Below are 25,585 nucleotides of genomic sequence, written 5' to 3' on the forward strand. Positions count from 1 at the left end.
TAGCTTGCAAGCTATCAAGTTAGCGCTCCTGTAGCTAGCTGGCCACATGTTTTCCTTATCAGTTTTAAACATACATGTCTGTTATTTGGTATTTACATACATTTACATATATATAACATTAACATGTCAGTGGACTTTGGTACGGTTATAAATATGTGTACGTATTATCGAGACTGTGTGAGCATATAAAAAACATTTCTTAAATGTTGCAGGTGTGACGATAAATATAGCCTAATATACACTTTTAGGTGACATGACTCTTAGTGTAAGGCTGTGTACTTTCAATTATATAAAATATATGTTATATTGTAGTTCTGTGTGGTTTCTTTGTCCCGTCAACTGAATATTTATGTTTAGGTCTTTGTTCAGACAAAGCCAGCCGACATGATTTTGAACCTGTCAATACACAATTGATTGATCGGTGTAGCCAGTAAAAATGACAGATAAATATACAGTGTAAATAACTATTATCTGTAACCATATGTGGGCCATAATAATAATAATAATAACCCAGTTTATTATCCGGTGTAGACCCTCCACTGTGATAATAAAATATATAATATAGGATGTGTATGTTCAGTCATATAAAATATATTGTTATATTGTAGTTCTGTGTACTTTCTTTGTCCTGTAAACTGAATATTTATGTCTAGGTCTTTCCCAAACAAAGCCGCAGCCATCACTGACCCATCATGAACCTGTCAACAACACACAACTGATTGATCGGTTTAGCCAAAAGAACAGATAAATATACAATGTAAATAACTATTATCTGTAACTATAATAATAATAATAATAATAATAATAATAATAATAATAATAATAATAATAATAATAACCCAGTTTATTATCCAGTGTGGACTCTCCACTGTGTGATAATAAAATATATAATATAGGATGTGTATGTTCAGTCACAAAATATATTGTTATATTGTAGTTCTGTGTAGTTTCTTTGTCCTGTAAACTGAAAGCCATCATTTTGAACCTGTCAACACACAACTGATTGATTGGTGTAGCCAGTAAAAAAAAAAAAGGACAGATAAATATACAATGTAAATAACTATTATCTGTAACCACATGTGGGCTATAATAATAATAATAACCCAGTTTATTATCCGGTGTAGACCCTCCACTGTGTGATAATAAAATATATAATATAGGTAACATCACAGGATGCGTATGTTCAGTCATATAAAATATAATGTTATATTGTAGTTCGTGTAGTTTCTTTGTCCTGTAAACTGAAAGCCAGCCATCATTTTGAACCTGTCAACACACAGTTGATTGATCGGTGTAGCCAGTAAAAAAGAACAGATAAATATACAATGTAAATAACTATTATCTGTAACCATATGTGGGCTATAGCCTATAATAATAATAACAACCCGGTTTATTATCCGGTGTGGACTCGTGTGATAATAAAATATATAATATAGGTAACATCACAGGATGTGTATGTTCAATCATATAAAATGTAATGTTATATTGTATAGTTTCTTTGTCCTGGAAACCGAATATTTATGTTATCCCTTTTCCCAGACAAAGCCAGCCATCATTTTGAACAAGTCAACACACAACTTTGATCGATTTAGGACAGATAAATATACAAAGTAAATAACTATTATCTGTAACCATATGTGGGCTATAATAATATTAATAATAACCCAGTTTATTATCCAGTGTAGACCCTCCACTGTGTGATAATAAAATATAGGTAACATCACAGGATGTGTATGTTCAATCATATAAAATATATATAGTTTCTTTGTCCTGGAAACCGAATATTTATGTTTAGGCCTTTTCCAGACAAAGCCAGCCATCATTTTTGAACCTGTCAACACACAACTGATTGATCGATTTATAGGACAGATAAATATACAATGTAAATAACTACTATCTGTAACCATATGTGGGCTACAATAATACTAATAATACTAACCCAGTTTACTATCCAGTGTGGACCCCTCTACTGTAAACAGCAGGGGGGTTTATGTAAAGACCATGTGGGCTCCCAGCAGCAGCACCACCACCACTACAGCGGCGCTGGGGCCCTGATCGGAGCTGGAGCCTGTTAACCGCTGCGGTGCCGCGACACTCCGCCTCCAACCGACCAACCAACCAACCAACCGGCCCCGCATGATTTTGTGAGAACAACAGCATTAGTATTAAACAGCTTATCTTGTATTAGCGCTGCTGCTGCTGCTCGGCGTGCATGCATGCACCCCCACCCCAACAACACCACCCCTCCCTCCCTGGCGGGGTGGGAGGGAGGGTGGGTGTGCATTGTCGACTGACTGCTGCTACTGTCTCTTTAAATTTACCCAGGAGCCCCTTAAGGAGCCCCAGGGGCCCCTAGTCCGGCTCCCCACCCTGAAGACAAGCAAGAGCCTTAAAATACATCACCGGAGGCCTAGACGCTGCCTGCGCGAGGCGCGTCCCCACAGCGCGGCACGAGGAGGAGCTCGGCTCGCGGGTCGCTCGCTCGCGCCGGATTTATTTATTCTTTTTTTCCTCCTCTCTGATTGTGTGATTATATGAAAAGTTAACTTGGCTCCCCCTCCTCCTCCTCCCTCCCCCCACCTCACCACCACCGTGTGTGTGTGTAGCCTATATGTGTGTATGTGTGTGTGCGCGTGGGGTGCGGGGTGAGGGGGGCCCACAGCACGGGCTCCTCAGCAGCGATATGGGCTCGTGAGCGGCGGCGGTCGAAAACGTTGGAGGAGTCACAGCCGAGGCGGCGCGAGGCAAGGCAAGGCGAGCGTGGTGGTGGTGGTGGTAACTAGTGTTGTGACATGTTGTTGTTGTGTGTGTGTGTGTGAGTGAGTGAGTGTGTGAGAGACTGTGACATGTCCCGCTTCGGCGCTACGCTACTGTGAAAGGAGGAGGAGGAGGTGGAGGAGGAGGTGCAGGAGGAGGAGGTGGAGGAGGCGGCCGTGATGGACGAGAAGCAGCCCGTGGACCTCCGCTGTGCCGCCGAGCAGCAGCAGCAGCAGAATGAGCTGCTCTCATTAATAATAAGCGGAGAGGAGGAAGCAGCAGCAGCAGCAGCAGCAGCGACGCAAGAGGAGGAGAGTGACCTGGGAGGTAAAGAAAGAAGAGAGAGAGAAAAAAAAAACACAACAAAAAAACTAGTGTTATTATAATTATTTATTCTTGGTGTTTCCCACCGGCCATTGTCATTGTCAAGCAGCCGGTTAGTTAGTAGGCTACTCCGTGGTGTCAGGGACAATGCCATGGAGCAGCAGCATGGCCCCTCCGTCTCTGTGGCTCCTATAAACAAAGGCTCAACAGCACCGAGGCAGAGCAGAGCAGGCGGATGGACTGACTGGCTCTCATGCACGCAGCGCTGCCACCTAGTGTTCAGAAGGGCGAACTGCACAAAATTGGACCGACAACAATGAATGAATGAATTTATTTATTTTTGGTATATATCAAGCTTTATATGGGGTCATTCCTATGTTCCCACATTTCTAACTTTTGTTGTCACTGAAAATTAGGCCCTATGTTCCCACAGTTTAGTTTAGTTTAGTTTAGTAGGTTTATTTGTATCAGGGACAATGTACAAAATAACATTAGTCTCGAGATGAGAAGAGATGCCTTGTACCGGATTTAGCCCTTTGGTCCCACCATTGGTTGGGTTTAGGCAATGAAGAAAAGAGTTGGTTAAGTTTAGTAAAAAAGACCCAGTAGAGGCTAGACAGGCCAGATAGATAGAGTCCAGATAGGTAGAGAGAGTCCAGTGGGAACATAAGGCTGTGGGAACATAGGCATGGACCCGCTTATATAACCGAAAGGGTGTAAGTTGAAGCCAAAGCTTAGGCTATATACCCCTACCCCTTTTACCTTAAAGAATTATAGGACGCATTAAAGCAGAAGTAAGCGGAATGTTTGTGTTAATATAAGTCTTAAATAGTTATATCTTCCGACAGCAATCACTTACATAGAGTGTTTGGTCCGAAACACGGGTCTGTCAGTCACTCTGCTCTGCTGGATCTGGATTTTTTTTTCTTCATAAAATCGATTAAAAACAGTCTATGTGATACTCAGGTATACCCAGTATACCCACTGAAAATGCATTAATATTTCAGTATACCCACTACAAATTTGGTCTATCAGCAGAACTGAAATCAGACCCAACTCTAAGCATTTTAAAATCCAGATTAAAAACATTTGTTTCCATGTGAGCTCTTTTAAAGCAGAAGTAAGCGGAATATTTGTGTTAATATAAGTCTTAAATAGTTATATCTTCTGACAGCAATCACTTACATAGAGTGTTTGGTCCGAAACACGGGTCTGTCAGTCACTCTGCTCTGCTGTAAGCCGAGGAGAAAACTTTCCTTGTATCCTACAACCTTTATCCAATGAGGAGAGAGAACGGCATAAAGGGGCGGTCCTCTCTGTGTGTGCAGCCAAGGGATGCACGTGAATGTGGTGACGTAGGGACGAGGGCGGGGACTGCTAACTCCATCTGCTGACAGGAAGTTAGCCAAAACGACCGGATCGCTTACTTCTGCTTTAATACAAAAGGATCAGATCACATACATTTGAAATTAATCAGTAGCCTACACTTAAATTTCTGATCACAACAAAATAAAGAATAGTACACAACAGCGCATAACCCAAAATAGTACAAAATCATTTAACTTAATATTTTCCATACTGTAACGAGAAATTATGTTGTTCTTATAAAGTCTTTTAAAGCTGATTAGAGCACAGCATAGTTTAATATTTTCAGGACAATGATTCCAGATGTTGTTAACCCCTCTAACAGAAAGACAGTGATTTTTTTTTTTTTTTTATTTATTTTTTTTTTTTACAGTAGTTCGAGTCTTTGGTTTCTCAAATAATAGTGGTCCTCTCAGGTTATAACTGGAATCCTTAATTTTAAACAGATTCTGGATATCTTGAGGAAGAAGTTTATTTTTTTGCTTTGTACATGGTTTGTATTGTAATGTTATCAACTAAGTCAACTAAGTCAAAGATGATGAAGATGAAGGAAGAGATGTTTGGAGGAAATGACTGAGCTGCATCCAGAGGTGGACACGGTGCACAGACAGCTGCATTACCTAGAGTTACCACAGTGTAGCTATAACAGTAGTAGATCCATCCTCTGGTCAGATGTACAAGGTGGGAGTTAAAAAGTAGAGAGGTTGACTGATACAAGAAGGATATTTCGAGGCCGATAGCCGATTTATCAGTCGACGATACCCCAACAAAGACAATACACATTGTTGTAAATGAACAATTGTATTTTATTTGAACAAAATAGCAAAAATATAACCAGAAGCATCTTAACAACAAACTTAGATAAAAAGGAAACTAAGACATCCAGCTCATTTAAAACAGCACACTTAAAGCAAAGAGGACAACAACAAACCACAGTGTTTAACAGTCGTAGATCCTCTGGTCAAATGTACAAGGTTTGTAGGGAGTTAAAGTAGAGGTTGACTGATTGACAATACAGAAAGGATAGTTCGGTAGTCCGATGACCGGCCAATTTATCAGGAAATTCACATTGTTGTAAATGAACAATCTTAGATTAGAATAAACGAAATAACAAAAACAAACCAGGAGCACAGAGAGTAGAAAGATATGTTAACAGCAAAACATAAATAAATAGAAAACAAAGAAATCTGGCTTATTTAAAAACAGCACAGAGCGACCGCAAAGATCCTTATCACCTATCTTGAGTCTAACTGTGTCATGTACACAATGGCCACAATGGCTTTACCCCTCTGTGTGCAATCAGACGATGTAGCCTGACCGACTGTCAGTAGGTTAATGGGTCAATCTCTTAAGTTAAAGAACTAGATTGCCGACCGGCCAGAGCATTAAAAGGCCACTACAACAAGCTGGCTGCTTAAAAGGGAATTAAACAAACGTCACACGCTGTTCCTGGACGCACTCTGTCATGTTGGACTTCAAATATTTGTAGACACTGGCGAAGTTTGGTCGTAATCGTTTTAATATGAGACATCTGTCTTTATTTCGAGGTCAGTTTCATCTTTATCTAATGCAGCATCATTTGGATTTAAAATAAGTGCTTCTTCAAATCAAGAGCACTTCATTGAAATGTAGTGGGGTATGAAGTACAATACTTGTCTTTAAGTGTTGAGGAGTCACAACTTTGCCCCATAAACATACTCAAGTTAAGTACAGATACTCAAGAGGTATACTTTGATACAGGAAGTCAATAAGATGGAAATCCCTCAGGTAGAACCCTAAAAACGTTGTTTAGGCCTAGTTGTGATACATCCAAATTCTTGTTTTTAGCTTATCTGTATCTTTAGACAAGTCATCTCAAATTACCCACAATAATTCAAGAAACGAAAGGTCATGTCCTCAGTATTATTTATATTCACTGATAGTGATGTTGTCACACCGTTTCTGTATTTGTGGCTTTTTCGTTGTTCCTGTATTTGTTCTGGCTTCCTGCAGCGCAGTTTTTCAATTACCAGCGTGTTTCTGCTGTTGTATTTGTCTCATGTAGTTATTTCTGAACTTGCACCATGTATCTTTTAAAGGGATAGTTCACCCAAAATTCAAATTTCACTCATTATCTACTCACCCTCATGTCGACTAAGGGCTGGGAGAAGTTTCAGAGTCCTCCATGCCTTCTCTGAGTTACGGTGTCCATATAACGGTTGTGAATGGTGCTCACTTTTCTTCGTCCAAAAAGACACACCAAAAAACATCCAAATACCTCCATAGTGCCCGTCTGTAATGTCCCTCTTGTATTGAAGCCCCGACATGAGAAATTGTTCCGAAAAAAAATTAAATAAGTCTATATTTTAAGCTTGTTTGTAGCGGAAGCTCACAGTGTCTCAGTTCACTGCTCGGCGGAACAATTTCTCATGTTGGGGCTTCAATACAAGAGGGACATTACAGACGAGCACTATGGAGGTATTTGGATGTTTTTTGGTGTGTCTTTTTGGACGAAGAAAAGTGAGCACCATTCACAACTGTTATATGGACAAATACTGCTGCGCCGAGCCCCCCGTAACTCCGAGAAGGCATGAGGGTGAGTAGATAATGAGTGAAATTTGAATTTTGGGTGAACTATCCCTTTAATGGAAGAGTTTTGGGCTGCTGTGGCCTCCGTACAAAATTGACTTTATATCTACCGATCCCTCCGCCTCAGCAATGACCCCATTCAGTCGGTGGTCATCGGTCAGATCCACATTAGAGTCGGTCTCTTATTTAAAAAAGAGTTTTAATCTTTCACGTTCAACAAACCCAGAGAGAAGGATGGCGACGGTGTCAGACGAGGGTCGTACTAATGAGATGCTGTGATGTTTTCTTTTCTTTTTTTTAAGTTCTTTTTTTATTATCGTTTCCATTCAATCCCACAAACACAAAAAAAAATAAAAAATAAAATAAAAATAAAATAAAATAAAAATAATTGTGATAATAAGGTAAAGGAAAATACAGAATATCAATTCATGCACAGTGACAAAATTCATAAATACATTTACAGCTCAGTGTATAAAGGGTACCATAGGTCATGGAACAGATGACCCTGGTTATGTTTTTCCAATGTTAGTTTTTCCAGGGGAAGAAATTGAGCTATGAAATCCAGAAACATATGAAATGTTGGAGGTGATTTGTGTTTTTCCATAAATGAAGTAGCCTATACACTTCTTAGCAAAAAAAGTGATAATAATCAATAATCTGCATTTCTTTGAATCTAAATTAGCTGTGAGGTCGCCCTGAATCTGATCAGTGTTAATTTCTCATTCATTCATTCATTCATTCATTCATTTTTGATTTATTTCATTCATGGTATGTACTTTCTCACATAGTTGCACATATACATTGTGTACACATTTTCACCATGAATGAAAAGGAGCAGGATGAAGAAAAAAATTATAATACCTGCCCCTCTCTGTTGTTACAAATTTCATAGGCTTACTTCAACACCAGTATTATTCTCTGTTTCAAAATATTAAAGATGATGAAACATAGTAATGAGAATCTTTTTTGTAGATGCTTATCTTTTCTTTTTTAAACATTTTCTTAAACTGAGACATGCTTGCACAACTTTTCAATTCCTTGCTTTGTGAATGCCATACTTTTACACCTGCAACACCTGTCCTGTCCTGTCCCGTCAGACGAGGACGGTCTTGTTGCCAATGGCCACGGCGGCGGAGAAGAGGAGGAGTCGGGACCCGGTTTGGTCACGCCGGCCACATCTCCGGGCACCACCACCACCTACTGGAGCATCTCGGAGGGCCCCGACCAGCCGCTGCTCCTGTCCCCGGTCGCCGGGCCCTCGGGTCGGAAGCCCAGGGTCCAGAGGGCGTCGCGTCCGGGCCTCAGCCGCATCCCGGGCCGCGACCACCGCCGCTACTACCACGAGTACTGGCGGAGCGAGTACCTGATGGACTTTGACCCGCAGCGGCACGGCATGATCTGCATGGTGTGCGGCAGTTCGCTGGCCACGCTGAAGCTCAGCACCATCAAGAGGCACATCAGGCAGAAGCACCCCGACTCCCTGCTGTGGAGCGCCGCCGACAAGGAGGTGATCCGATCTGGCTGGGAGAACCACCTGAGCCTGGGCGGGGGTCATAGGTCGTACGGCTCCGCTGCTGCCGGACCGTCATCTCAGGAGGAGGAGGAGCAGCTGCTGGACTCAGGCCAACACGCTGCTGCTGGTGAGTAGACTTTACTTAGATTGGATTAGGTCGGACTGTTGTTGATACCACAACAGTATGAGGTAGTACGAGTCTGGTCCTGGTGGCCCAGTATTTAAAGGGGGATAGTTCACCCAAAATTGAAATTTCACTCATTATCTACTCACCCTCATGTCGACTAAGGGCTGGGAGAAGTTTCAGAGTCCTCTGTGGCTTCTTTGAGTTACAGGGGGTCTCGGCGTAGCAGTGCATGTCCATATAACGGTTGCAAATGGATACCAACTGTCTTCGCAAAAAAAAGACACACCAAAAAACATCCAAATACCTCCATGCTGCTCGTATGCAGTGTTGGGGCTAGTTACTTTAAAAAGTAATATATTACAGATTACATATTACTCTCAAAAATAGTAATGCCTTACACTACTATATTACTCCCTGGAGAAAGTAACTAGTTATATTACTAGTTACTTTTTTTCTACTTACTCTAAAATTGCCTGAGATGCATAAGATGGAAAGAGAGCAGACAAAGGAGGAGTCTTCTTGAAGGTCTTTATTAACCCAACAACAGGCTGGCCTACATGCTGTTTAACTTCCTCAATTAACATTGTCTAGTGCAAATACAAACAAGTGTACTTGTGCAATCAAATACAAAGAAATATTAACTTCCTTAATGTTTAATCAACAGTCTAGTGCAAACAATCAGTTTGATTGTAAATTTATAACAAGTACAAACAAGAAATATTAACTTCCTCAAAACATAAATAAAATCTTAAATAAAAAAGACTGGTCTTACCAGCACTGTGAAGAGGAGAGGTAAACTGTCAAAAATAAAACCAAAACACTGCAGAGGAGAGGTAGGTTGTTGAAATTACTTTAAGCATACAACAGCTTCAAAACAAATCAATTAAACTACTACTACAACTACTGTAGTGCAAAATATGAACGTCTTAATGTGTCAGCTTATTAATTTTGGTCAAAATAATGGTTGTACCTCATAAGGAGGATTTGCTCAAATCGCTTGTCTCCTAACCTGTTCCTCCTCGGAGTTAAAACAAGGCTCCCCAGGCTGAATAGCCTCTCTACTGGAGCACTGGATGCTGGTGCCGTGTTGTATTTTAAAGACAGGGCCTTGATTCTGGGGAAGTTGTCTAGGACCCCCATCTCTGACCCAGACTTCAGGTAGTCCATCACCTCCCTTTCAGGAGTCTGACTAAGAGATCCTGAATCCTGCTCTCCCTCAAACACAAAGAAGTCATCCTCGCTGCTGCTGGAGGCTGGACTTAGCTGTAGAGGCCTGACCTCCTGCTCCTCATTGTGGGGGGCAGCCACGGGGGCTACACAACACTCTGTTATCAGCAGAGTCCTTAGGTCCTCTCTCCTGGTCCCTTCCCTCAGCCACCGCATCTTAAACTTGGGCAGAGTGACAGCAGCCAGGAGAGCCTCCCTGCTGTCCAAAACAGAGGTGAAGCGGGTTTTGACGGCCTGTGAGAAAGAGATTTCAAAATTAGATATTTCTCTTAAAAAGGACAAAACATGTTTTTCTGTGTAAGGAGTTGACAGGTGGATGATGCAACAGGCATATTGACTATACCAGGTCTTCAAAAACACAGTACCAGTATACAAATCTTACATTCTCTAAGAGCAGTGTGGAATTTAGAAAACTGTGATACTGGAAGGATGTGCAATTGTGTATCTGACAGGTTTCTCTCATATCACACAAAGTTCTAGTCAGTAAGTCTCACACACACAAACACACACACAGTACACACGGCTTACCTGCACTATGACATCAGGCAGATCTACCGTCAGCTGGGAGAGGCCAGCACGCAATGCCAGGGTCTTTGACATCAGAGACTCCAGTGTTGGTAGTAGATTGCCATAATAACAATCATTTTCACCTGGAATTAATGAATATGAATCAATTAATGATTTGCTTGTTTGATTCAAATGTTTAACAGTCAAAAAAAGTAAAAGGCAAGAAGCCATTGGTTAACAGGAACCTACGTATACTTAATCTCACCTTGTAATCGGTCCAAAGCTTTCGTAAGAGGTTTTGTGATTGTGCAGTATTCCATCAGGAATTTATACTCCCGCTCAGAAAAGGGTCTCAAACCTAGCTGACTGCAGAGAGTGGTTAACTGGGGCATGGGGATCTCAGTGATGCGGGCTATTGCATTGTGGAAAGAGTTCCATCTTGTTGCTGTAGGCACGATGAGCTTTTTTCCACATATGCTTTCAACTAGCTCTGCAGCTACCGTAGACCGGCTGGCCTTAGTCCAGAGGGCAGAGCACTTGGCAGTGGCACTTCTGTAGATTGTTTTGGTTGTCTGTTTGGTTTGGTTGGAGTGTGTGTTGGTCGCTGTCAACCATTTTTCAATGTCAACAGTTGAAATAAGATTCAGTGTGTGCGAGGCACATCTTATGTGAGGGGGGAGAGTAAATTGTCCTGGGTCTTGTTCAGTGGAGAGCACTTCTTGTACATTGGTAAATGTCACCTCTTCATCCTCCCCGGATCCCTCATCCTCGGAATCTTCTGCAGCTGCTGCTGCTGCTGCTGGTGGTGGCCGGGGCTCATACTCCCTGAATGTAAAAAGTGAAAGAAACAAAAAGAAATAAATTCATCATGTGTGGCCTATTCAATTAAAATGCAATCATATCATGTGTGTGTAGTTGATTATAATGCAATCAAATTAAACCATTCATGAACGTTACTCATTTGCAAATACAACTCTTATTCAACTGACCTGAAAGCCTTCACAAAGTTCGAGCCGTTGTCAGTGACTGTTGCGGTGACCTTCTCTGAAAGTCCATAAGATGAGTGAACCTGCTCAATTTCAGTAGCCACAACGTCGTATGTGTGTCGTCCTTTGATTCTTTTGCAGGCAAGGGCTGCTTTTGCACGATGGAAGTTGCTTGGGTCAATCCAGTGGGCAGTCATGCCTATATAGCTTTTGTTGTGACAAGTCCAGATGTCAGCGGTCGTTGACACATACTCAATGCTTTCAAACGTTTTTTTCAGCTCACTTTCCATCGTGGCATAACATTTATCAAGGTACGTTGCAAAAGTTTTCCTGTCAGAATACGGCTGGTCTCTCCCTGCTATCGGTATTTTGCCGAGTATCTTACGAAAAGACTGCGATTCGACGGTTGAAAGCGGTAGCATCTCCTCTACTACGTAAGAGGCAACGAGCTTATTTATTTCTGATTTGGTGACCAGTACCTTTTGATCGAATGACAGTTTAAGCTGCTTGCGAGGCTGCTCGGTAAAGTCATCCCGTTGCTTGGCAACAAACTCGATGTGTCCGTGCTGTCTTTCGAGGTGTTTTTTCAAGTTGGAGGTGGTGTTCGAAGCGGTTGAGAGTAGCTTTTTTCCCGGGCAAAGGGTACATTGCACTACGACGTTATTTTCTTTTCGTTGCAAATATTGAAAATAGTGGTTGAATTTCCAGCCGGCGAACGAGGTTTTTTGCAGAGCGGTGCCTTCTTCAGGACGCGAGCTAGCAGCAGCAGCAGCAGCAGCAGCAACATGCTCCGGACTTGTTGACTCCTCCATTTTTTACCCATCTGTCCTGGCGGGTGCCGCTGGCGACCAATCGGTGATGGTAAATGATACCTCGTGTCAAACCCCAACCAATCACTGATCCATTCACGCCCCCCCCTCCCTCCGTGCTGTTTTGTGTGATGCGTGTGTGGTGAAGTAGCTGGTAGCTACTAGCAAATGTAACGCAAGTAACGAGCCCGGAAAATTGTAATATTATTACTATTTTCAGTAGAGTAATGCCTTACACTACTAGTTACTTGAAAAAGTAATCTGATTACAGTAACGCGTTACAAAGTAACGCGTTACACCCAACACTGCTCGTATGTAATGTCCGTCTTGTATTGAAGCCCCGAAATGCGAAATTGTCCCGAAAAAAATTAAATAAGTCTATATTTCAAGCTTGTTTTGTAGCAGAAGCTTCTCGAAGCTCCTCTTCCTGGTTCATCAAATTTGGACAAACCGGGAAGAGGAGCTTCGAGAAGCTTCCGCTACAAAACAAGCTTGAAAAATAGACTTATTTAATTTTTTTTGGGACAATTTCGCATTTCAGGGCTTCAATACAAGACGGACATTACATACGAGCAGCATGGAGGTATTTGGATGCTTTTTGGTGTGTCTTTTTGTTACGAAGACAGTTGGTATCCATTGGACATGCACTGCTACGCCGAGACCCCCTGTAACTCAGAGAAGCCACGGAGGACTCTGAAACTTCTCCCAGCCCTTAGTCGACATGAGGGAGAGTAGATAATGAGTGAAATTTCAATTTTGGGTGAACTATCCCTTTAAAATGACTTCAGGCATTGCTCAGTTTTAAACGATCATCACTTTTACCCACATAAAGCAGACACTGTAAGTTTGTACATTTCAGTATGAGGTGTTAAATGACGTGGGGCTTCACAGGCTCTTTGATGGAAATGTAAAAACCCAGAGGATAAATTCAAGGCAAAGGTAAAAATAGCCGCAAGGCAACACTTCCAGATTCAAGACCTTATAAGCTCAACAGAAGGAAGAAGCTCAATCGTCCAGATCACGCCTTTGATTCCTCATCATGAAGCCTGCAGCAATTCAATAGGTGCACATATGGGTCTAACATTTGGCCTTTCATTCCCCTTCATTAGACTTTAACAGAAGTAGGTGTGTGTATTCAGGAAGCGTTTTAGGATTATTCCAATCACGATGGTTCAAAGGCATCTTGAGTCCTGTACAAATATGTGTTGGCGTATTCATTGTACCAATGGATATGCTGCTTCAGATTTTATTGGGGCTTGTTTTTTGTTTTTTTTGGGGGGTATCTGTGGTTCCCCCTGGTGGTCTGGCTGAAAACCCAATGGTAGACCTGAACCCAAACATGGACATAAGCTATGGGCAAGAAATTACTGATGATTGGACCAATCATCAGCGAGTTTAAGCCATTTCCCCAATAAGCCCCGCCCCCGTTTTAAGTTTACTGGTTGACATATTGAAAATTGGATAAGATATAAACAATATTCATGCAAATGTTACTAAGTGATGATCTTCATAAAAGTCAATCATTTATAGTTGGTATGTACCATTTTTCCAGTCGCTATGCTAAGCTAGGCTAACCACATCCACTCCACCTCTTTACTTAACACACTATTTTTTGTTTAACACACATCTCAGACAGTTATTTCACTAAACACACAGACATTTAGGACAGCGACACAGTAATCTTGATTTAACAGTCAAATGTCCAACAGTGGAAACAACCTGTGTCATCTCTGTTTTCATCTAACCGATGGTTTCCTGCACACACATGGCTAAGACATTTCCAACACCCATATGAAAATAAAGTTGCCTCATATGCCTCGGTTCTCCTCTCTTTAGGTTTTGCATGTCCTCTGTAGATTTGCATGGGTTACCTCTTACACAGGTCCTGTCCTGGCACCATGACGGCGTTCGTTAGCATAAAGATTCGTAACAAGGGGAAACAAGCCAGCCTGGCAGATTTTGTTACCTTGTTTGGAGTTGGACACTTTCCAGTCTTTATGCTACAAGCAAAGCTAACTGTCCCTGTTACCATTTCCTTCTTTAGCTCCCCTCCATATACACCTGTCCATTTCCACTAACCTGTTAAAGCTACATAATCTCTTTAGTCTTTAAGAGCCAGTATGTATTTTAGCAACATTTTAGCAACAGCCAGAAATTTACTCCCTAAGTTTGAAGTAATTGAGTTGAATTTGACAAAAACAAAACAAATGAAACGACAAAACAAAACAAAGCGACCACCACACTGATACTTCACAATAGATAAGCCTAATAAATCATTGACAGCACTGCATTATCAAGGCCAACCATTGACTTACAGATAGCCAGTCAGTAAAAGGGCTCCAAGTAAACATATATTGATCCAGTTTGTCCAGTAGGGAGTATGTCATCCTCTTGTAAGCAGCTAGCTGTGTCATTGTTGTAGTCCATTCTTCATAAGGAGGTCGGTGTTTTTCCTCCAATGTCTGCTTTTTGTAACTGTTAGCATTATTAGTCTGAATTATTTCATGGGTGTTACAATGAAAAGAACTGTGTGTCTATTTTTTTGCAGTATCAAAAATGTTTAACTTTGCAGAAACCTTGTTTTTTCCCCGAACAATATCTTTATTTATTTCCAGACATAATAACACATACATACTGTATAACCACTGGGACTCAAAACTCCTGCCCCAAACCATACAGAACCAAACCAAAAACCAAAACCAAGACATAAAAACAAAACAACAACACAAATAAATAAATATAAATAACTAAAGAAAGAAAGGAACTTAAATACAGAATAAAATATTAATACAAATACTACATACGTAAGTAAATAAAAAGGGGGGAATAATAAGTACAAAACCAACCATACATTGCTCATATTCACAAGTGCGCACTACACATAAATTAGATGGGCGTCAATCAACACCAGACAGTAAACATTTTTCGCAAATGAACTGCAGAGGGCTACTTATGGGTCATTAGAAACGAGGGGTGGGAGAAAAAATCGATTCACATAAATACTGCGATATCTTTTTTGACAATTTTTAAATCGATTTAATTTATTTTTTGAATCTTTTTGAATTTTTTTTGAATTTTGAAAATATTGTGCAATGTGCATTTGTTTGCCTTTTTTTTTTTTTTTTTTACATCCAGAGGGTACAGGTTTTGAAAAGGGTTAAATTTCACTTTATAATGGAGTATGTTAATTTATAGGCTCCTACAGTATTTGTGTGCAGATAAATGTTAAAAATGCAGACTAAAATTCGAGAGAATCGGCAATATCGTAGAATCGCAATTTAAATTGAATCTCCATCCAAAAAATCGTAGAAGAACCGAATCGGGAGAAAAGCATATCGTCCCAACCCTATTAGAAACCTTGTTTTTAACCTCAGTATAAATGAGACAAGCTAATATGAATACCCACAATGGTTTATGTAATTATGGTCATCATGTTCATCAACACAGTCCACTAAAGTCCTCGCCTCTTCCTGATTCCTCAGCTGTACCCGTTGACCCCGTGACGCCCCAGGAGCCGCCACAACAGCCCCTCGGTCAGTCCCCGAGGTCCGAGGAGGTCGAGGCGCCGCGGCCTCAGGGGGAGGAAGAAGAGGAAGAAGAAGAAGGAGAGGAAGAAGAAGCGGAGCAGGATCTCTCCGGACCGTCGGCTCGGACCCTGGAGCGCTACCTGAACGACTCGCTGCACGCCTGGTTCCGCCAGGAGTTCCTGATGGAGTACGAGGCGGAGGCCGGCCGGCTGCTGTGCATGGTGTGTGGTGGGGAACTGCCCTCGCTTCACCTGGACCACATCAAGAGCCACGTTCTGGACACGCACCCCAACTCCCTGGTCTACAGCTCCGAGGAGAAGCACTGCATCCTCCAGGCCTGGGCTCAGACTCACGGTGAGAACACACGACACTCAACACTCAGTACGATTACATGCGCAGCTTAATCGAGCTATGCTAAGAATTCGATTTTGGCGTCTAATCTAGGGCTGCAGCTATCGATTCTTTTTGTAATCGATTAATCTAGTACTTTATTGATCGATTAATCTGATTTTTTTTTTGCGTTTTTCAACAACCAAAACAACAAAAATTATGTGGCTTTGAATGATAAAACATTTGGCTTTTTTTATTGGCTCCAAAAAGCCCATTTATTGCAAGTGCCAACAAGTAGGTAACAACACAGTTAACTTACTGTAAATTTAAACATACAACATTACAAATAAGGATTGCACATTTGCTCCTTCTGAAAATTACCTGAGACCAAAGAATATAAAATATCAAGCCAAACAGGTTAACAATATTACGGGTGCCGGCGCCGCTGCAGTTAACACACTGCACCTTGAGTATGTAATGATCCCAAACTTTAGATGATCACTGCCGTTTACTGACATCCTGACTCTCCGCCATTGCGCCGAGTGTATCACGTGCTATTGGTGTGTTTCCTTAACAATGGTCCGTGTGGAACAATATCCCTGCGCGAGATCGCTGCGTGTCATAGGAATATAACGAGGCTTCGAGGCAGAGTTTTTGCCTTGTAATCGAGTTAATCGAGTAACTCGTTGAACCGTTTCAGCCCTAGTCTAATCGGACTTCTGTCCTTGTCCCAGTTTACACACAACTGAGAAAATCGAATAACTGACGGGAACGTGTCCTCCTCCTCAATACCAGGTGGTGATTATGCGTCGTTTCATCAGGTTAATACGACCTTTTAGCTAGGCGGCAGACCGGCATTTTCAAACAACAGCAAGATGGTTAATCGTTACAGCTTTGTTAATCTTGTACGTAATGTGCCCGTTACTTATTGTGCAGATAAGGTGTACGCTATCCCTCGTGGTCATGGTGATTTCGAAAGGCACGCTACAACAATAGCTTCTGCGACTGGCTTTCTTGGATGTTTTTGTTCCGGGGTCTTACGCCAGCGCGGGGAGGGGGGTGTGGAGCATGCGCACATGCATTGTCCAGCTAAACTCTGATTAAGGCGTATACATGCCGGAGAAAGTCCAATTCTATTCGCATTATCTGGGTGTCTTAATCGGAGTTGGAGAACTCCAATATTAGGACTAACGCGTTAATCGAGAATCGTTACGAACTGGAACCTGGAACTGGAAATGTGGAATCGGAATCGGAACCGGAATCAAAACGTGGAATCGGAATCGGAACCAGAATCGTTCAATTTCAAACGATACCCAACCCTAGTTTCCATGCACTCAGTGGTCCAGTTATAGTCGGAGTAAGGCAATAATTCGGTTTTCTCAAGTGTCATGTAAATAACAAACTCAAACAAACAATCAAAAGTTCATTATCTGGTTTTAAGGAAGTAGAAAGTTAAAAGGTCAACGTTCTCCAGAAACCATCGATCCAGACCGGTTTGGTAAAGTATGTGACTGTGAATATCCAGTTTTGATAAATTCTTATCTGTCTGACCTTTGAGATGTATTGACATCCAGAAACCAACAACCATTTTCACCACTGCTCATCTGGATCAGTTGTGATGTCACCCTAAGTCCACTTAGGGTCATTGATGATTCATGATTAGTTGGTTTCTATGAGTTTTTGATTGTGGCATTGATCAACTCGACCTTTTCACGTCTTACAACTCTTTCATGTGTTTCCCCCCACCGACAACAGAAGAGTCAGAAAACTCAATCAAATCGGAGCCCAGCACCAAAGACGAGGGAGTGGACCCCTTTGCTCAGGATGTGGAGGCCATCCAGGTCAACACGGACTTGTACCCAGAAGGCGATGATGGCACTTTAACTCAGGACACTCGTCTCATCGGTGAGGACGGCGGCGTCGGGGCTCCGCAGCAGGGACCCCCGCCCCTCCGCCAGCCGAAGAAGAGGCGGCTGCGCGGGGGCGACCCGTGGCGGCTGCGCCTCGACTACCTGGTGGCCTACGGGCCTCAGGGCCAGGACACGTTCTGCATGGTGTGCTCTCAGGTCCTGCGGGAAACCAAGGTCAGCAGTTTCCGCCGCCACATCCAGGAATGTCACCCCGACACCACGACGCTGAGCCGGCAGGAAAGAGAAGCCATGGCCGCTGCCTGGACCAAAGATTACTCTGGTGGAGGGATGCAGAGTCAAGATGGTGAGACGGTGGTTTACTCTCAGATTACATCATCTTAGATTTAGTTGTTTGGTTTGACTTAAGATAAGGACATCTGGGGTGAAGCCTTTTCTTCTGCAGCTCCTACAACCGTGTGGTCACTTACACTGGAAAGACTCCCATGATGCTTTTCACTGAGTTTCATGTCTGTGCTTTAAATACTTTAGCGCCACCAACAGGTCCAATTTTGTCATGCATTCACCATGAACCATTGTGGTCTTTACAAATTCAGTGTCTCGTTGTTGCGTCTTAGAAAAACCTTGACAAGTCGTCACTAAAGCTCCCGACCAAACCAGGAAGTGATGAGTTTTACATCAGCAACAGCTTTACAGAATTTAATCCAATGAATTGATGATTTATGTCGCTGTCAAACAGACGATGAAGTTTCAGTACACACTCAATCACACATTCACAATTCTTTTGGCATGAGAAGTCTTTGAGAAGTTTCTTGGTGAACATGCTTAACAGTATAATTAGATTTGGTCAAAGAGGATGAGTGAGTCCAGCTGGTTGGAGCCTGAGGAAACATTTCCAAATCTTCTTTATGTACACAAAAATGTAAGGAAGCAGACAGGTTTGTATGAAGTATTTGAAAGTTAAAGTCTGACAGTATCTGATGGTACCAAAGTATCCAAAAGTTAATTTCTAACATTAAATGTATTCAAATATTGGAAGTAAAAGTGAAAGTAAAACATTTTGCAGAATTTTAACTATGAACTTTATTGTGGCTTCCTTACAGTAAAGTATAAAAACAATAAACATCAAGTTCAAAGACGTTTTCAGAACTTTCAAGGCACATTTCCGTCAAATTTAGGATCTTTTCAGTCGCTATAAGAAACACCTTATCCCATAGGAAGAATCTCTCAACAGACAGAAACAAGAATATCAAAGTGAAGTCATTTCATTTGCTTTTACTTAATTTCTAGCAGAAATCAACTCGACCGAAGCGACCACCGGAGAGACTAATGAAGACGACGACTCCCCTACTCTCGTGACGCCCAATAAAATGGTGAAGAAGGAGGAGGGGGCCGTGAGCGGGCGGAAGTGTAAAGCACGGGACAGTGGCGCGGCAGCGGCAGCAGCAGCGGCGGCCGCGGCGGCGACAACCCCGTCCCGTCACGGCCACTACCCGGGGAAGGACCAGAGGAGGAACTACCAGGTGCGCTGGCGGATGGATTACCTGATGGACTACGACTGCAGGAGGCACGGGCTGATCTGCATCGTGTGCGGCGCCACTCTGGCCACGCTGAAGGTCAGCACCATCAAGAGGCACATCCAGCAGGTGCACCCCCACTCGCTGGACTACAGCCCCGAGGAGAAGCAGCAGGCCTTGCTGAGCTACAACCAGAACGCGTTGCACTTCATCCACTCCGACGAATGCTTCCCCACCCAGGACCACGGACACTCAGAGCGGACCCCCAGTCCGGCTCAGTTTGGCACTTAGCGTTCGGTCGACGTCGATGTCGATGTGGCCCACGATGTTCAGAGACAGCTAGCCCTCCACTTTGTCTCGTAAAGGGAAATTCTGATCAAACATGGTCTTACTCTCCACTTTCTGCCCCCCCCCCCCCCCAATCTTTGACTTCCTAAAGCTCTACACAATCAGGTGCTGAGTAAAATCTTACCAGTCGTCATATGAGAGTGAGACCCCGGTTGAGAAACACTGGAATTTCCCTTTAAATCTAAAACTCTAAAACCCAAGCACTCCTGTGGATAAAGTGGCAGGTAGGAAAACTCCTGCAGAGGAAATGAAAACAACCGAAAAAATGTCACGGCCAAAAAAAAAAAAAGAATAAAAGTCCAGCCACTCATTTGAAACTAAAGCTTTATTTGCACAGGACCAGAGTTACACAAGGACCTCGTGTTGATTTAGAGGATTATCACACATGCATGTCTACGTGCACATGTAGCCTACATGGATAGGCTACATCCAAGTCCTAACACCTTAACACAGAATAGACAGCAGGATGAAACCTCTGTCTCCTCAGCTGGAGTCTGGTCCCATGTAGCCTACCTCCACATCTGGGCAGAACTGGCCCAGATGTGAAAGTAGAATTGGACAGTCAGATTCAGGCAATGAAACTGGGCGTAAACTGGGCAAAAAGAAATATCCCAATATCAGGGTCATTTATTTATAAAAAAAGAAAAGAAAAAAGATCTATTCTACTATTATGCTCAAAATTAGCTCAAGTTTAAATACAGACGTTCACCCATTAGCATTATTGCTTTACTTAATTGATTGGTTTGGTCAACATGCCCTGAAAACACAGAAGCTCCGCCCCTTTTTTGCCCCTACTAGCTTACAGTGTTCCTCGCTAGCTAGCATGTAAACAGTAACAGTTACAGCAGCTAGCTACAGTAAATATCACAGAGCTCTGGAGGATGCTAACACATTACCTATGTTGCAACTCTCTCCGTATTATCCTATATTGGAAAATAAAAAATTTCACAAAAGAAGCATAAAAACTCTGACTCTTGAATAAACTGCTGTAACTCTCTGTTAGCCAGATAGCTTGGCAGGCTACATAACGCTGTCGTAACCTTCAAGCTAGGTGTTAAACCATTAGCATAATTGCTTTAGTTAATTTATTACTGTGGTCACAATTTTTTGCAACATGCCCTCAAACACAGAAGCCCCGCCCCTTTTTTGTCTGCTAGCAGCTAGCAGGCAAAAAAGGGGAGGGGCTTCTAACACAAGTTAGACTTGTACTGAAAATTGGCTTTATATATTCATTCATTCATTTTCTGTACCTCTTATCCTGGCTTTAGATATTAAAACACCCAATGAATGCTGGACTTTTAGCTTTTAATGGCACTGACACGGAAATCTTGGTGTAGTCAACATTTCCTGTCCACCTAATTATCCTTCAGGTCCAGGAGGAGGGGGGGGCCCGCTGCTGGTTTCTGGTTGGGGGCCAGAGTCTTGTACGCTCTCAGGAAGTTAGAACCAGAGTCTTCGGTGAGACTGAGCTGAGCTAGTTTTTGCGCTAATGTGTCTGAAGACAACACAGCACTTTGCCCCACACAAATGTATTAAATCCCAGCTTTTTCTTCTTCTGTACAGCTAAAAGAATGAGACTGTGTTCGATGTTAATTGCTGAAGACAATGAATGCCAGCGTGCAGTCAGTGAGTTCAGATCTCTAGTGTATTTAATTCCTTGTTTACAGTGGAGGAGAAGGACGCCCTCCTCCCTCTCAAGTCATTATGATAATGAGATATGTTATCTCTGTCATATTGCATCGTTGCTACACCTGCCTGCATTTTCCTCCTCTGCATCATCCACAACTCATCTTAGCTAAAAGCTGCACAAAAAAAAGAATATGTAAATACAAATATGAATAAATTAGACTTATTTTTCCTTTATACAAGCACTTTTATGCACCCTGGTTTCTACAAAAAAACAAAACATGTTTGTAATTATGTCCAGTTTTTCTACTTTATTCAAGATTTGAACTGTGTCGTTCTGGAGAGGAGCTTGTTGGACGTTTTGCATTCACTTTGACAAGTTTACTAGAGCTTTGGTACTGCTTTGTTTTTTGTGGGTTTTTTTCATTCACTGTACAGAGTTTATGCAACAGAAATTGAAGAAAGACTGAGAAACAGCTGAGAAGCGTCTGCCATGATGAATGAAATGTCACAATGTTCACCTGGAAAACCAAACTCAGGGATTCAGTTTTCATCCACACACATTTCATCAGTGATCTCTGAAGATACGTGTCTGCTGTTGGTTGTGTCAGGGCCACAGTGAAGTCATAATGTTAAAGGAATTAAGTTGTAATTTTAAGGATAAAATCATGATTTAAAAGAAATAATTACATTAGAAAACCAATTATGTTTTGATTTTTTGTTCATTTGGAACAAGTAATTGTGAAAAACACTGCAATATTAAAAAAAGAGGAAGAGGAAGTCATAGTATTTATCTGATCACTGATCAATGATTATATATTTTAAGTTGTGCAATTGGGAAAAAGTTATTGGGAAAAAGTAATTAGAACAAAATGTAATATTCCAACAAAACATTTTTGAGATTTTTTTTTCAAAGATTTGATATAATTAGTTATTTGAAGGAAGAAGAAATAGTATTAAAAAAAATTGATGTTATACAATTAGAATAAATAATTGCGGGGAAGTCCGAAGAAAAAAATTTAATTTGTGAAGTTTTTGAGAAAGGAAAAAAAATCAAGATTTGAATTAAGTTGTTGTTTTCAAACTAAATATTTTGGATCACGGGTTACTTTTGGATTTCTTTCTCTTTCTCTCTCTTTCTCTCTCTCTCTAACCCCATGAATGTATTTTTTCAATATAAACACTGTGAAATCCTTTAGAGAAAAGTTTAAAGATTTAAATTAGGTTGTACTTTTAAAGGAATAAGTCATAACATAAAAAACACATATTTTGGAAAACTGGCTATATTTTGAGTTAAACAGTTATATAGTTAGAAAAAGTAATTTGGTAAAAGCTGTAATTTTTCAAACCTTAAGTACACTTGAAGGTATGAAATCTGACTTTTTTCTTGTAAAATTACAACTTTATACAAAAACTCTGTCACATTAGTATCTTCAAGAGTTCAAATTATAACTTTATTCATTTAACATTATTTTCCCTAAAGATTTTGAAAAGTGGCCCCGAACACTCCCTCTGTTGTACATAAATGTGACCGGTGTAAACTCTGAAGAAAACTCAGACCTGACTTGTTGATAGTGAAGCCCAAAGCCGACTCTCAGACACAGTCACATTTCCATTTCGTTAGTACCACCATAGAAACCTGACATAGCACTTAATTATTATTTAAATTGAAGTTAAGATACAGTGAAATGGCGGATGGAGCATTTGAGATAATGAGATATAATGAACTTGCTCTTATTTGTTTGTGTGTGTGTGTGTTTATACTGTGTGAATGACCAGTCTTTCATTCTTCACTTTAACTTTTGTCTGCTCACTTCTCATCTGTACATGGCCGACATGTGACATATGCATCTCTCCTCTGGTCTTTGAATAAAAACTCAACACTGTGAGGTTGTCGGCTCATTTACACTGTATTACCACTCTAATTTATCTCACCGAAGATGATCAGATTTGATTATACTTCGGTCTTGATCACTGTCTCCCTGTCTCATTATATCTGACAGTCCAAAGTCAGGTGGATTAGGATGAACTGGTTCATCGGAGGAAACGGCCTGAAACTGGCAGTAAGTCAGTGATGTGCAGTGCACAAAGAGCTGCTCCTACAGATGGTCAAAGGATTTATTTTGAACCATGTCAACCTGGATCTTCACCAACTAAAGTCGCAGCGTAGTTTTCCATCTCCTCTTTCAGCTTCTCTCTGCAGCTCCGGTAACAACTGGTCGGTGTCAGCCAATCAGAAAGAGAGAGGAGGCTCTGGGTGTCTCTTCTTATTAGCTGATTGATAAATGAAATAAAAATAGAGCAGATTTCAGAATAAAACACTCAGAAACCAAATCCTGTAAAGTTGTTGGATGGTGGGTCCAGGTGGTGGGCGGGGCTTAGGGGATGATTGTAGTTGTGACATCACAAAGTGACAGGAAGTTCTGACGGCTGGTTTTAAGGCTCAGTTTCTGAATACAGGCTGTGTGCATTTCTCTGTGGACTGAGGCTTTGATACTTTCACAGTGTTGCTATAGAATCTAAAGAGCTGATCAATATTTAAAGTGGAATCACATTCTTATAGTTGTTTAAACAAAGTCACCATATTTCCTACCTGAGTTTCAGTATTGAGTATCGGCCAAGTGTTTTTACAGGATATTATGATGTCACAATGAAGTTGACCTTTGACCTTTTGAATACAAAACATCCCCACATTATATTTATTTAAAGAAGAACTATGCAAGTTTGGTCGCTTTTCCGCCGTTTTGCTAACCCTCCTCTTGGCCATGTGCATTTGTTTACAACAAAGTCGGCGAGAAATCAATCCATGGAGCGATGGATAACGTTATTTATCATATATAATGTTATGATGTGTATATCTGTGTAGTATTATCTGTCATAAACAAGATATTACGGGTTACGGGGCATTTGTGTCGCGGTGCCACAGAGACGAGAGCTGGGACACCGGGTCGGAGGCTCTGATGGTTTTCAGCCAAGAGACGTTGGGGGAAGGCAGAGAGCCTCCATTCTCCCTGGAACAAGTTACAAGTCAGTGATTTAACCATCACAATTACTTTGAAGCTGTTTGATGAAGGTTCAAAATGTAGCAGAGTTAAGATAAAGATCCTGCATAGTCCCTCTTTAAAGACATTTTTGTTAAATAGTGTCATAATGAGTAAATCAATTTTATGAGTTATACCCCAAAGCATGTTTTGTGAGGTCACTGTGTGAGAAAAGGTAAACAAAGTGACATCACTGTGCACTTTGACCTCCAAAATCTAATCTATTTGAGTCCTCTGGTGGACATTTGTGCCAAATTTGAATAAAATCCTCGAAGGCATCACAACACTTTTTCCAGCTGGCTTGGTTCTGTTCATCTTTAAGGGTTTCTTCGTGATCCAGCTATAGATGAATGAAGAGTAAAGACCCTCCCCCTTCTTATAGCTCACCAGTTTCCATATTCATACATAACTCAACACTGTGATATCTATTCACTATTTAAGGGGCTGTGGTTTAGATTACGTAATTCCACGTTGGCTTTTAAAAAAATGGGACGTTCGAGTCCTCACGTGACGTGTTAACAGTTAAACTGGGTTTTAGTTGGGTTTTTTTTTTCTGTCCTGTGTCTAAAATTAGAAACTATAATCTCTCCACCCAAACACCATAACAGACAGCAGCCTCCCAAGTCAAATCTTCTTATTTTGGATATTTCATCTGGGTGATTTTTTTTTTTTTTTTTTAATCCTCGGCTGCGCTCCCACACTGTAGGCATGCTGGGAAAATACATGGTTTTCTCAAAGTACTTCCCGTGCCCTTTCCATCCCCCTAGAGTGAACAGAACAAGCACACACCGAGCCACGAATCCTTTGACGTGTTTTTATTAATTTCACGTTGACATCAGTACAGAGACCACATACTTTTTTTTTTTTTCAGTTTTCTTCATTTTTTTAAATTTTATTTTCCTGCAACATCTTTCCCAAAGCTTCAAAAAATTGGAATCAAAGTCATAGCTAATACAAAACAAAGCTGATGTTAGTGAACAACGTCTAGAGATAACCAGTAAAGAGTCAAAAAGCGCGAGAAAAAACAAGACTCCCCAGAGACAAAGTCAAATTACACTCCTGCCACACACACTCCCATACCCGATGAAAACAACACACAGGGACAAAACAGGAAGAGGAGGAAAAAAAAAAAAAAGCAACATGCT

General features: G+C 41.4%; 1 protein-coding gene across 2 annotated transcripts; it reads left to right on the top strand.

Moving 5' to 3' along the window:
• The first annotated feature begins 2,468 nt into the window (after positions 1-2,468).
• LOC311001796 (zinc finger translocation-associated protein-like) lies at positions 2,469-20,476 on the top strand. 2 transcript variants are annotated; one of them, XM_083992951.1, is made up of 5 exons: positions 2,469-3,084; positions 8,112-8,654; positions 15,666-16,064; positions 17,796-18,254; positions 19,199-20,476. In XM_083992951.1, exons 1-5 carry the CDS (start codon positions 2,937-2,939, stop codon positions 19,714-19,716), a joined length of 2,067 nt encoding a protein of 688 aa, XP_083849077.1. In that variant the 5' UTR covers positions 2,469-2,936; the 3' UTR covers positions 19,717-20,476. The 2 variants fall into 2 exon arrangements, with proteins under 2 accessions (XP_083849077.1, XP_083849078.1); XM_083992952.1 differs by having other exon boundaries at positions 19,202-20,476.
• Positions 20,477-25,585: the final 5,109 nt, after the last annotated feature.

Source organism: Trachurus trachurus (assembly GCF_905171665.1).
Source record: "Trachurus trachurus genome assembly, chromosome: 18".
Classification (NCBI taxonomy): Eukaryota; Metazoa; Chordata; class Actinopteri; order Carangiformes; family Carangidae; genus Trachurus; species Trachurus trachurus.